General features: G+C 52.6%; 1 protein-coding gene across 1 annotated transcript; it reads right to left on the bottom strand.

The window, feature by feature from the left end:
* Nucleotides 1–1239: 1239 nt before the first annotated feature.
* LOC306918173 (inactive phospholipase D5-like) lies at nucleotides 1240–11131 on the bottom strand (the record flags this gene model as incomplete). Its single annotated transcript, XM_079531053.1, has 5 exons — nucleotides 1240–1472; nucleotides 2064–2154; nucleotides 3961–4126; nucleotides 5097–5248; nucleotides 10934–11131. Coding segments are annotated over 5 exons (840 nt in total), but the record flags the coding sequence as incomplete, so codon positions are not given.
* Between the last annotated feature and the right edge of the window lie 3173 nt (nucleotides 11132–14304).

Raw genomic sequence — 14304 nt, 5'->3', positions numbered from 1 at the left:
AACATGACGTCACTGATCCGCGGTGGTAAGAGACTCACCGCTCACCCAAACACATCTCTCTGTTTTTACTAAAACTACAACATGACGTCACTGAGCCGCGGTGGTAAGAGACTCACCGCTCACCCAAACACATCTCTCTGTTTTTACTAAAACTACAACATGACGTCACTGAGCCGCGGTGGTAAGAGACTCACCACTCACCCAAACACATCTCTGTTTTTACTAAAACTACAACATGACGTCACTGAGCCGCGGTGGTAAGAGACTCACCACTCACCCAAACACATCTCTGTTTTTACTAAAACTACAACATGACGTCACTGAGCCGCGGTGGTAAGAGACTCACCGCTCACCCAAACACATCTCTCTGTTTTTTACTAAAACTACAACATGACGTCACTGAGCCGCGGTGGTAAGAGACTCACCGCTCACCCAAACACATCTCTCTGTTTTTACTAAAACTACAACATGACGTCACTGAGCCGCGGTGGTAAGAGACTCACCGCTCACCCAAACACATCTCTCTGTTTTTACTAAAACTACAACATGACGTCACTGAGCCGCGGTGGTAAGAGACTCACCGCTCACCCCAAACACATCTCTCTGTTTTTACTAAAACTACAACATGACGTCACTGAGCCGCGGTGGTAAGAGACTCACCATTCGGTGCTCGCACCCAAATGCATCTCTTGTTTTTACTAAACTTTTCAGTGGTCACGTACCTTATCACCTAAAACTGTAGTATAATAGAGCGTTGCAGTCCTGCCCCCTCGAGAGACCCGGAAAAGAATTCCCCGTTCATTTCCCTCATAGACTTTTCAAAAAGTATTTATTTAACGACCTTTTAAGCGTCGTACGGAGCCAACTCGAGTCGTGACAAATCATGACAACAAACACAGGGCCGAACAAATAATTAGAAAGAAAAAAAACCTGGCAGGTTTCTTGTTTTTCTTCTTTTTAATTATTTTGTTTGGTCCAAAATATTGTGTTTGTTGTCATGATTTGTTACGACTCGAGTTGGCTTTGTACGTCTTTAAATACTTTTTGAAATGTCTATGAGGAAAATGCTTTGGGAATTATTTCCTGGGCCTGGCGATGTCATGAAAGGGGGCAGGACTGCAACGCTCTATATAGCCTGAAGAGTTAGAACTAATATGATAATATGCAAGTTTTGTCAAAATCCATTGGCTTATGTTATGACGAGTGATGGTATTGAAAGACAATCAAAGGTAAGGTTTCTTAGTATTGGTTTGTCTTCAGCTCTGCTTGTTGTAAATGTCTGTATTTAGCCACATGGTCTTTGTTTCCTGGTATGCTCTTTGCATACGGTGATCTCCAGTCCCTCTCGAAGGCAGCCGTAATCTGCTCCAGCACCGTGACCTGGTCCATCTCATTCATGTTCGGCTTCATCTTGATGACCAGCCCGACTCCTGCATTTGTGGCAAAGTCGCTCCCCACCCAATTATGGTTTCCTGTGGGACAAACAAAAAGCAAGTATTAACCCGTTTAGACCTGAGGACGATTCTACAACAGATAAACCTCTGTTTCTATGTCAGTGGTTCTCAAACTATTTCATGTCAAGGACCCCTAGAATTATCTGTATTTGGCCTCCAACCCCCATCTCAAGGACCCCTAGAATTATTTGTATTTGGCCTCCAACCCCCATCTCAAGGACCCCTAGAATTATCTGTATTTGGCCTCCAACCCCCATCTCAAGGACCCCTAGAATTATCTGTATTTGGCCTCCAACCCCCATCTCAAAATATGTTGTTCCAGGGACACCCAAGAAGCAAAGATTTGAGTTAAAAATGTTCGCTTTGAAAGGATATATATTACAAATCTGCGACACATTTTCACGATTTCTGACCTACAAGCTACATAGCTGAGCTTGTAGATCTGCCATTTTTCAATGGCTAAAGCATAACATAATGCTTAAAACACCAAAAGGGGTTCCCGCCCAGAATGGATTAAATCATTATATATATATATATATATATATATATATATATATATATATTGCATTTTTTTATGAATATTCCCAATGCTGAATTCCATTGACTTACCAATGTACAGCGCATTGTCAGTCACAACATACTTGTTGTGGTTAAGGCCATGTTGATTGTTGTCTTTGTGCTCTCTGTGACCAAAAAACCTCTGCAAAAGTAATTTGTATTTATGTTAAGAAGAAAAGAAAAGAAAAAAACAGCTGAAGAATTACAAATGACGTGTACTGCTGTATGAATTAATTAATGAATGAATTAATTAATGAAATATTTATTTTCGTGTCATGCCACTTTGGCCCATCCCATATGGGATTATATGACACATTTAGTACATTGAAAACAACTGACATTACGGCGCCTTGAAATAGGCGTTTCAGCTTCTCCAAGTCATCCAACCATATAAATGTTAAAGGTGTTAAAGTATTAGTAGTGTAAAGGTTTTAAAAGAGTTTAAAAGTATTAATAGTGTTAATGTGTTCAAGTATTTAAAGGTGTTTTTAGTTGCCAAAAAGCCGAATTCCGAGTTTTTTTCCCCCTTGATATGTCCTAAGTAGGCCGAGCGTTGTAGAGTTGGAATGGACTATAGTGTCTAGCTAACGTTATGAAGCACGAAGGACTAGTTGGGCGCCAAAAACAGGGCAGAATATGAAATGGGCCTTAAGATTGCAGTAGCGCGATCGTTTTAGCGATCCCACAATAATCCTAATCCTAACTAGAAATAATATTTCTGTCGAGGTGCCAACTTGCGCCTTGCAAACAAGTAGGCCATAAGTGGCCTACTTGTGCGCAAGCAGAGCGCGCAAGTACTGCTACTAACTAATGTCTATTACAACTGCTCCTGCTCTATTGCAATGCTTTAGACCCGTTATTGACCTTCTACCAACCCTGAAATGTACCTTAGTTACGCCACCATCAATAGCCAATAAGGGACCACCATTCTTACCCACGCACCTTAATAGTTAAGTCATCAAGAACGGTGGTCCCCCATTGGCCGACGGACAACACCGACATTACGCACACCGACATATAGGCGATCGCAGCATAGATATATATAAAGGCTAGATGGCTCAAGGCAGAGTATCTGACGTAGTTCACCCGGCGGCCATCTTGCTGAGGGGCTACAGTACAGTATGTTCAATGGCAGCTCAAACAAAAATAGTCATAACTCGCTCAAATCTTGACGGATTTACAAACGGGTTGGTTTAATATAATAAAATGTCATATAAAAGCATATAAGTCTGCGGACGTCTGACGTTTATAACAAACCAAACCGTTTGAAAATCGTTTGAAAATTAAGCAAGTTATGGTTATTTAAAAAGTATTTGCCCATAGACACAATGGGAGGCATACTATGGTCCGACGGAGCATTGGTTCGACATGCGTCCGCACCTCGGACTAGCGCATGCTCCCGTGCTTGCGGTTATGGTTAGGTTAGGGGTTTGAGGTATCGGATCAATGAATCGTCGGACCAAACACATGTAACCCGACACAATGTTATGCTGCCCCTCGGTAAGATGGCAACGTCGCTCTCATTGGCCAGCAGCGCGGGTCTAGCACCATCTAGCTTTCTATATATATCTATGGATCGCAGTACCTTTTACCTACCCGACGTTGAAACATATCTCAATTACGTCACCATCAACAGCCAATTAGGGTCCATCAAGGACAGGCCTACATACCATACATACGCAGCCGACCACAGTACTTGCGCAAGTAATAAATGTTGGGTCAGCTTACAACTGCACAAAAAGCATGGAATACGGATGTGTAAATTACAGGAAACTCCCGTTAAACTTTCCAACAAACTCCGGTAAACTCCCAAATTGCACCATCACACCTGTATAGAGGCGTATATTAACTGAATATGCTGCTAAACTTGAGGTTTACGGGTAAAGTCTAGTGCCCATAATTGCCCGTTAACCCCTCTTTTCACACAGTGATTTGGTTTTCCACTCACCACTTCCAGGGAGCAGTTGTCCAGCTTCATGCACAGAGACTTGAGCGAGGTCACAAAGTTGAGTGTGAGCGGGTGGGTCTGCTTCCAGATGCTGATGAGCAAACGGACCCTGACTCCTCTCAACACCACGGCCTCTCTGAGGGCCTCGTCGATGGGGGACCAGTACCTGGAGACGGAGACGGTTTAGCGGCTTCGGATGTTATCAAACAATTTAACCCATTTAGACATTAAGGTCACGTTGTCCAACTACTAATCCTAATATTAACCCTAACCTTAAATCCAACCCGAACTCTAACCTCAGTCTTAACCGGCCACGTAAGTAAGCATAAAGCAAGGTTGTTAGTATGGCGCAGTTTCACGTTGGTTTCACTAACTATATTTAGTCTTAGTTTTAGTCATCATAGCTTGGTTTTCATCTAGTTTCCATTCAGTTTTCGTCAGTGAATAAAGGTAGTCGACGAACATTTTTCGTCTTGGTTTTAGTCGCGTGTGTGCGTCAATTTAACAAAGGTGCAGACGATCAGAAACCAGCAGAGAGTGATCGACGTTTGCGCTACTCTATGCCGAATTGAAGTGGACTCGGACCCAGACTTTTTTTTTCTCCCTGGAAATAAAAACGTCTGGGTTTCCGAGACTACCTACCTGGTAGCCTCGATACCCAGGCTTTCATTTCGTCTGCACGAAAAAAGAAAGCCTGGATTTACGCATGGGCTGCACTGGCCTAAACGTGGGAGTCAACCCTTCCGCGTAGGCGTCGCTTCAAATGATGTGACGTCAGGGCTCTGAGCGGTGTGCACCCCTCAAAATAACACCGTGAGGAAATCATTACCAGTGGAACTTCAAACGAGGCTATGCGAGGAAAATGAGGAGAATGGCTGAAGAACCCACCACACCGTCTAAGAAAAAAACCAACGTGTGCCGACTCTGTGGAAATAACTTTGACAGTCCGTTAGAATGGTATACTCCAGCAACCAGTGGTTTCTGCTTCTGGTCGACACAATAACAGTGCTGCACTGGGGGGGGGGGGGGGGGGGAGGAGAGACCGTGGCTGACGGACAATCAAATCGGTGCGCAAATCTGAGCCGCGGCCCTCCCATCTAGGCCAGAAATGTCTAGCGTTAGCTCAGGCTACCTACCTGGTAACCAAGCTCCCTCTGTGGCTCCTGTTGACCAGCGGCAGGTAGTCGGTGACCGAGATGCAGACGAACGTCTTGGCGCTCTGGATGACTCCGTGTATGGCGTCCACGTCTCTGGTGCGACCTCTGGGGCAGAACAGGTCGGGGGAGGTCTGTAATGGAGAGACGTGTCACTCTGGCATTAAAAGAGAAGAGGTTAGGGGAGGTCTGTAATGGAGAGACGTGTCACTCTGGCATTAAAAGAGAAGAGGTTAGGGGAGGTCTGTAATGGAGAGACGCGTCACTCTGGCATTAAAAGAGAAGAGGTTAGGGGAGGTCTGTAATGGAGAGACGCGTCACTCGGGCATTAAAAGAGAAGAGGTTAGGGGAGGTCTGTAATGGAGAGACGCGTCACTCTGGGCATTAAAAGAGAAGAGGTTAGGGGAGGTCTGTAATGGAGAGACGCGTCACTCTGGCATTAAAAGAGAAGAGGTTAGGGGAGGTCTGTAATGGAGAGACGCGTCACTCTGGCATTAAAAGAGAAGAGGTTAGGGGAGGTCTGTAATGGAGAGACGCGTCACAGACCAAGGAAACACATCGACTCACTGGCCTTGGAACGTCTCGGAATCCCCCAGGAGGAAGTCACTAATGTTGCTCTGGAGAGGGAAGTCTGGAGCACTCTGGTGGAGCTGTTGCCCCCGCGACCCGACTACGGATAAGCATGGCTCTGAGCATGGAAAACGTTTTTTTGTGGTGGAAAAAGTACTATTTTTTTAACTTAAGTACTATCAATACTGCAATGTGGAAATACTCTGTTACTGTTAGGCCTCACTCAGACCTTTACAGCGTTGTGAGTGTCATGGCCGCCCCAATGCATTTCCAATGGAGGTCACATGGTCTGTTGTATGGCTTTCAGCTGTGTTTCGACTGCCCCCTCCCCCTCACACAACACAAATGTTGTGTCAAACCATGTGACCTCCATTGGAAATGCATTGGGGCGGCCATGACACTACCCAACGAGCATAGAGCCTCACACGGTTAATGCAATGCACAGCTGAAAGCCATACAACAGCTGAAAGCCATACAACAGACCATGTGACCTCCATTGGAAATGCATTGGGGGCGGCCATGACACTCACAACAAAAATCACTGCATTAACCGTGTGAGCTCAGCCTTGGGTGCACTCACACGGTTAATGCAATGTTCTGTGCTCGTTGGATGCATTTTGTGTTGTGTCATGGCCGCCCAATGCATTTCCAATGGAGGTCACATGGTTTGACACAACATTGTGTTGTGTGAGGGGGAGGGGCGCAGTCGAAACACAGCTGAAAGCCATACAACAGACCCCTCCCCCTATGTTGTGTCAAACCATGTGACCTCCATTGGAAATGCATTGGGCGGCCATGACACAACACAGCATTGATCCAACGAGCACGAGAATTGCATTAAAGGTGTGAGTGCACCCTTAGGCTGAGCTCACACCTTTCATGCAATTCTGGTGCTCGTTGGGTGCTCGTTGGGTAGTGTCATGGCCGCCCAATGTATTTCCAATGGAGGTCACATGGTTTGACCCAACATTGTGTTGTGTGAGGGGGAGGGGCGCAGTCGTGCGCCCCTCCCCCTCACACAACACAATGTTGGGTCAAACCATGTGACCTCCATTGGAAATGCATTGGGCCGCTGGGCGGCCATGACACAACACCCAACGAGCACAGAGAATTGCATGAAAGGTGTGAGTGCACCCTTAGTAAATAGCTGGAATTCAAAATGTACTCGAGTATAAAAGTACAAAAGTATTGGTATCAAAATGTACTTCAAGTCTTCAAATGTATAAAAGACTTTTGAAAATAGCAAATACTCAAGTACAAATACCTCAAAATTGTACTTAAGTACAGTACTTAAGTACATGCACTTCCACCCAGTGTTGATTTCGTTGACTAATACTATGGTGAACTACCTTTTTCCACTGACGAAAACGAAATGGAAACTAAATGAAAACTAAGCTATGGTGACTAAAACTAAATATGTTGACAATTTCGTCAACAAATAAAAACTAGACTACAATGTTAGGATGGGACTAATGGACAAGAGATCTTGCATGCTGAAAATAGCCAGCTTGTAGATCGGCTATTTTCAGCAAGTGTGAAATCAGTCATTACAACGGCATACCAAGGCCCGCCAACATTTCAGTCGACTAAATCAACTGTGTAGATTTAGTCGACTCAAATCTTAGGACATTAAAGTCGAATAAAACTAGACTAAACACTAAAGCATCTCAGATGACTAAAATAGGACAAAAAACTATAAATTAAGCTTTATTCCAAAGAGACTATGACTAAACAAAAAAAATCCAAATTTTGCTGCCAAAATCAACAGTGCGTTCCCCCACTGCCCTGGGGCCTTCCCCCCCTGCCCTGGGGCCCAGTGCGTTCCCCCACTGCCCTGGGGCCTTCCCCCACTGCCCTGGGGCCTTCCCCCCCTGCCCTGGGGCCTTCCCCCCCTGCCCTGGGGCCTTCCCCCCACTGCCCTGGGGCCTTCCCCCCCTGCCCTGGGGCCTTCCCCCCCTGCCCTGGGGCCTTCCCCCCTTGCCCTGGGGCCCATCACGGTACGTTCCCCCACTGCCCTGGGGCCTTCCCCCCCTGCCCTGGGGCCTTCCCCCCCTGCCCTGGGGCCTTCCCCCCTTGCCCTGGGGCCCATCACGGTACGTTCCCCCACTGCCCTGGGGCCTTCCCCCCCTGCCCTGGGGCCTTCCCCCCCTGCCCTGGGGCCCATCACGGTACGTTCCCCCACTGCCCTGGGGCCTTCCCCCCCTGCCCTGGGGCCTTCCCCCCCTGCCCTGGGGCCCATCACGGTACGTTCCCCCACTGCCCTGGGGCCTTCCCCCCCTGCCCTGGGGCCTTCCCCCCCTGCCCTGGGGCCTTCCCCCACTGCCCTGGGGCCCATCACGGTACGTTCCCCCACTGCCCTGGGGCCTTCCCCCCCTGTCCTGGGGCCTTCCCCCCACTGCCCTGGGGCCTTCCCCCCCTGTCCTGGGGCCCATCACGGTACGTTCCCCCACTGCCCCGGGGCCTTCCCCCACTGCCCTGGGGCCTTCCCCCACTGCCCTGGGGCCCATCACGGTACTTTCCCCAACTGCCCTGGGGCCCATCACGGTACTTTCCCCAACTGCCCTGGGGCCCATCACGGTGCGTTCCCCCACTGCCCTGGGGCCCATCACGGTACGTTCCCCCACTGCCCTGGGGCCCATCACGGTGCGTTCCCCCCCTGCCCTGGGGCCCATCACGGTGCGTTCCCCCCCTGCCCTGGGGCCCATCACGGTGCGTTCCCCCACTGCCCTGGGGCCCACTGCCCTGGGGCCCATCACGATACGTTCCCCCACTGCCCTGGGGCCCATCACGATACGTTCCCCCACTGCCCTGGGGCCCACTGCCCTGGGGCCCATCACGGTGCGTTCCCCCACTGCCCTGGGGCCCACTGCCCTGGGGCCCATCACGATACGTTCCCTTACTGCCCTGGGGCCCATCACGATACGTTCCCCCCCTGCCCTGGGGCCCATCACGGTACGTTCCCCCACTGCCCTGGGGCCCATCACGGTACGTTCCCCCACTGCCCTGGGGCCCATCACGGTGCGTTCCCCCACTGCCCTGGGGCCCAGTGCGTTCCCCCACTGCCCTGGGGCCTTCCCCCACTGCCCTGGGGCCCATCACGGTGCGTTCCGCCACTGCCCTGGGGCCCATCACGGTGCGTTCCCCCACTGCCCTGGGGCCCAGTGCGTTCCCCCACTGCCCTGGGGCCCATCACGGTGCGTTCCCCCCCTGCCCTGGGGCCCATCACGGTACGTTCCCCCACTGCCCTGGGGCCCATCACGGGGCCCATCACGGTACGTTCCCCCACTGCCCTGGGGCCCATCACGGGGCCCATCACGGTACGTTCCCCCACTGCCCTGGGGCCCATCACGGTGCGTTCCCCCACTGCCCTGGGGCCCATCACGGTACGTTCCCCCACTGCCCTGGGGCCCATCACGGTACGTTCCCCCACTGCCCTGGGGCCCATCACGGTGCGTTCCCCCACTGCCCTGGGGCCCATCACGGTGCGTTCCCCCACTGCCCTGGGGCCCATCACGGTGCGTTCCCCCACTGCCCTGGGGCCCAGTGCGTTCCCCCACTGCCCTGGGGCCTTCCCCCACTGCCCTGGGGCCCATCACGGTGCGTTCCCCCACTGCCCTGGGGCCCATCACGGTACGTTCCCCCACTGCCCTGGGGCCCATCACGGTACGTTCCCCCACTGCCCTGGGGCCCATCACGGGGCCCATCCCCCACTGCCCTGGGGCCCATCACGGGGCCCATCCCCCACTGCCCTGGGGCCCATCACGGGGCCCACCCCCACTGCCCTGGGGCCCATCACGGGTATACCAAGGACCCTCCATAAGAAAAGATTTTTACAGCTTTAGCAGTGATTCTCAACCCGTTTAATTTCAAGGACCCCAGTTTGACATGCATTAGTCTCCCCATTTAATGGCATTTCTATCTCTGGGACCCCCATTTATATTGTAAAATCAATGTCAATTTAACTCTGCGAGTGTGCAAATGGAATGAAACACATCAGCTATAGGGAATGCTATTCTGAAAAGGTGGCTTTTTAGCGCGGTTTAGAAGGTGGGGAGTGAGGGGGCATCTCGGATGTGTTTGGGGAGGGCATTCCAGACGGTCGGGGCGGGGCCACAGAGAAGGCCCTGTCGCCCCACAGAGGGTAGGGGCGGGGCCACAGAGAAGGCCCTGTCGCCCCACAGAGGGTAGGGGCGGCCACAGAGAAGGCCCTGTCGCCCCACAGAGGGTAGGGGCGGGGCCACAGAGAACGCCCTGTCGCCCCACAGAGGGTAGGGGCGGGGCCACAGAGAAGGCCCTGTCGCCCCACAGAGGGTTATGGCGAACACAGAAGGCCCTGTCGCCCCACAGAGGGTAGGGGCGGGGCCACAGAGAAGGCCCTGTCGCCCCACAGAGGGTAGGGGCGGCCACAGAGAAGGCCCTGTTGCCCCACAGAGGGTAGGGGCGGGGCCACAGAGAAGGCCCTGTCGCCCCACAGAGGGTAGGGGCCGCCACAGAGAAGGCCCTGTCGCCCCACAGAGGGTAGGGGCGGGGCCACAGAGAAGGCCCTGTCGCCCCACAGAGGGTAGGGGCGGCCACAGAGAAGGCCCTGTTGCCCCACAGAGGGTAGGGGCGGGGCCACAGAGAAGGCCCTGTCGCCCCACAGAGGGTAGGGGCGGGGCCACAGAGAAGGCCCTGTTGCCCCACAGAGGGTGGGGGCGGCCACTGAGCGCGCTGCGACATGTTGTGAGCCTAGGCCTTTTTTTGCTAAAAAGGAAGGTCTTTAGTCCCTTTTTATTGTATGTATACATAACAGTGCCATCATCATGCGCACAGTTTTCACTCACAGACACGTATTAGTGTCGTTTTAGTGTATACATAACAGATGCCATCATGCACACATAGTAGTTTCACTCACGGACACGTATTAGTGTCGTTTTAGTGTATACATAACAGATGCCATCATGCACACATAGTAGTTTCACTCACAGACACGTATTAGTGTCGTTTTAGTGTATACATAACAGATGCCATCATGCACACATAGTAGTTTCACTCACGGACACGTATTAGTGTCGTTTTAGTGTATACATAACAGATGCCATCATGCACACATAGTAGTTTCACTCACAGACACGTATTAGTGTCGTTTTAGTGTATACATAACAGATGCCATCATGCACACATAGTAGTTTCACTCACGGACACGTATTAGTGTCGTTTTAGTGTATACATAACAGATGCCATCATGCACACATAGTAGTTTCACTCACGGACACGTAAGCGGTGGCGTGCGTGGCGTTGAGTCTCAGCTCCAGGGCGTCGTCCTTGCCGTAGAGCGCCGTGACTCTCCGGGACCAGATGGAGGGGACGTAGTCCCTGTGGTGGAGCTGCCAGTAGAACGAGAACACTCTGTGGAGGTCCAGCGCGAGACAGCTGCAGTTGAACACCATCAGACCCAGCTCCTTCCTCTAGGGGGAGGTAGAGAGAGGTACAGTTGAACACCATCAGACCCAGCTCCTTCCTCTAGGGGGGGGTAGAGAGAGGTACAGTTGAACACCATCAGACCCAGCTCCTTCCTCTAGGGGGGGGGGTAGAGAGAGGTACAGTTGAACACCATCAGACCCAGCTCCTTCCTCTAGGGGGGGGTAGAGAGAGGTACAGTTGAACACCATCAGCTCCTTCCTCTAGGGGGGGATAGAGAGGTACAGTTGAACACCACCAGCTCCTTCCTCTAGGGGGGGGGGTAGAGAGAGGTACAGTTGAACACCATCAGACCCAGCTCCTTCCTCTAGGGGGGGATAGAGAGGTACAGTTGAACACCACCAGCTCCTTCCTCTAGGGGGGGGGGGGGTAGAGAGAGGTACAGTTGAACACCATCAGACCCAGCTCCTTCCTCTAGGGGGGGTAGAGAGAGGTACAGTTGAACACCACCAGCTCCTTCCTCTAGGGGGGGGTAGAGAGAGGTACAGTTGAACACCACCAGCTCCTTCCTCTAGGGGGGGGGGGGGTAGAGAGAGGTACAGTTGAACACCATCAGACCCAGCTCCTTCCTCTAGGGGGGGATAGAGAGGTACAGTTGAACACCACCAGCTCCTTCCTCTAGGGGGGGGGGGGTAGAGAGAGGTACAGTTGAACACCATCAGACCCAGCTCCTTCCTCTAGGGGGGGTAGAGAGAGGTACAGTTGAACACCACCAGCTCCTTCCTCTAGGGGGGGGTAGAGAGAGGTACAGTTGAACACCATCAGACCCAGCTCCTTCCTCTAGGGGGGGTAGAGAGAGGTACAGTTGAACACCACCAGCTCCTTCCTCTAGGGGGGGGGTAGAGAGAGGTACAGTTGAACACCACCAGACCCAGCTCCTTCCTCTAGGGGGGGGGTAGAGAGAGGTACAGTTGAACACCACCAGCTCCTTCCTCTAGGGGGGGGTAGAGAGAGGTACAGTTAAACACCACCAGCTCCTTCCTCTAGGGGGGGGTAGAGAGAGGTATAGTTGAACACCATCAGCTCCTTCCTCTAGGGGGGGGGGGGGGGGGGTAGAGAGAGGTACAGTTGAACACCACCAGCTCCTTCCTCTAGGGGGGGGTAGAGAGGTACAGTTGAACACCATCAGCTCCTTCCTTTAGGAGGGGGGGGGGGGTAGAGAGAGGTACAGTTGAACACCATCAGACCCAGCTCCTTCCTCTAGGGGAGGGGGGTAGAGAGAGGTACAGTTGAACACCACCAGCTCCTTCCTCTAGGGGGGGGGGGTAGAGAGAGGTACAGTTGAACACCACCAGCTCCTTCCTCTAGGGGGGGGGGGTAGAGAGAGGTACAGTTGAACACCACCAGCTCCTTCCTCTAGGGGGGGATTGAGAGGTACAGTTGAACACCATCAGCTCCTTCCTCTAGGGGGGGGTAGAGAGAGGTACAGTTGAACACCATCAGCTCCTTCCTCTAGGGGGGGATAGAGAGGTACAGTTGAACACCATCAGCTCCTTCCTCTAGGGGGGGGTAGAGAGGTACAGTTGAACACCATCAGCTCCTTCCTCTAGGGGGGGGTAGAGAGAGGTACAGTTGAACACCATCAGCTCCTTCCTCTAGGGGGGGGGTAGAGAGGTACAGTTGAACACCACCAGCTCCTTCCTCTAGGGGGGGGTAGAGAGAGGTACAGTTGAACACCATCAGCTCCTTCCTCTAGGGGGGGGTAGAGAGGTACAGTTGAACACCACCAGCTCCTTCCTCTAGGGGGGGGTAGAGAGAGGTACAGTTGAACACCACCAGCTCCTTCCTCTAGGGGGGGGTAGAGAGAGGTACAGTTGAACACCATCAGCTCCTTCCTCTAGGGGGGGGGGGGGGGGTAGAGAGAGGTACAGTTGAACACCACCAGCTCCTTCCTCTGGGGGGGGGGGGGTAGAGAGGTACAGTTGAACACCACCAGCTCCTTCCTCTAGGGGGGGGGGGGGGGGGTAGAGAGAGGTACAGTTGAACACCATCAGCTCCTTCCTCTAGGGGGGGGGGGGGGTAGAGAGAGGTACAGTTGAACACCACCAGCTCCTTCCTCTAGGGGGGGTAGAGAGAGGTACAGTTGAACACCATCAGCTCCTTCCTCTAGGGGGGGTAGAGAGGTACAGTTGAACACCATCAGCTCCTTCCTCTAGGGGGGGGGGGGTAGAGAGAGGTACAGTTGAACACCACCAGCTCCTTCCTCTAGGGGGGGTAGAGAGGTACAGTTGAACACCACCAGCTCCTTCCTCTAGGGGGGGGTAGAGAGAGGTACAGTTGAACACCACCAGCTCCTTCCTTTAGGAGGGGGGGGGGGGGGGGGGGTAGAGAGAGGTACAGTTGAACACCACCAGCTCCTTCCTCTAGGGGGGGTAGAGAGGTACAGTTGAACACCACCAGCTCCTTCCTCTAGGGGGGGGGGGGGGGGGGGTAGAGAGAGGTACAGTTGAACACCATCAGCTCCTTCCTCTAGGGGGGGGGTAGAGAGAGGTACAGTTGAACACCACCAGCTCCTTCCTCTAGGGGGGGTAGAGAGGTACAGTTGAACACCATCAGCTCCTTCCTTTAGGGGGGGGGGGGGGGGGTAGAGAGAGGTACAGTTGAACACCACCAGCTCCTTCCTCTAGGGGGGGATTGAGAGGTACAGTTGAACACCATCAGCTCCTTCCTCTAGGGGGGGTAGAGAGAGGTACAGTTGAACACCATCAGCTCCTTCCTCTAGGGGGGGATAGAGAGAGGTACAGTTGAACACCATCAGCTCCTTCCTCTAGGGGGGGTAGAGAGGTACAGTTGAACACCATCAGCTCCTTCCTCTAGGGGGGGATAGAGAGGTACAGTTGAACACCATCAGCTCCTTCCTCTAGGGGGGGTAGAGAGGTGCAGTTGAACACCATCAGCTCCTTCCTCTAGGGGGGGGGTAGAGAGAGGTACAGTTGAACACCACCAGCTCCTTCCTCTAGGGGGGGGTAGAGAGAGGTACAGTTGAACACCATCAGCTCCTTCCTCTAGGGGGGGGTAGAGAGGTTAAGTTGAACACCACCAGCTCCTTCCTCTAGGGGGGGGGTAGAGAGAGGTACAGTTGAACACCATCAGCTCCTTCCTCTAGGGGGGGGTAGAGAGAGGTACAGTTGAACACCACCAGCTCCTTCCTCTAGGGGGG

Source organism: Electrona antarctica (assembly GCF_951216825.1).
Source record: "Electrona antarctica genome assembly, contig: scaffold_630, whole genome shotgun sequence".
In the NCBI taxonomy this organism is placed as follows: Eukaryota; Metazoa; Chordata; class Actinopteri; order Myctophiformes; family Myctophidae; genus Electrona; species Electrona antarctica.
The sequence above is the reverse complement of the archived record's forward strand: the minus strand, read 5'-3'. Positions and strand labels throughout refer to the sequence as shown.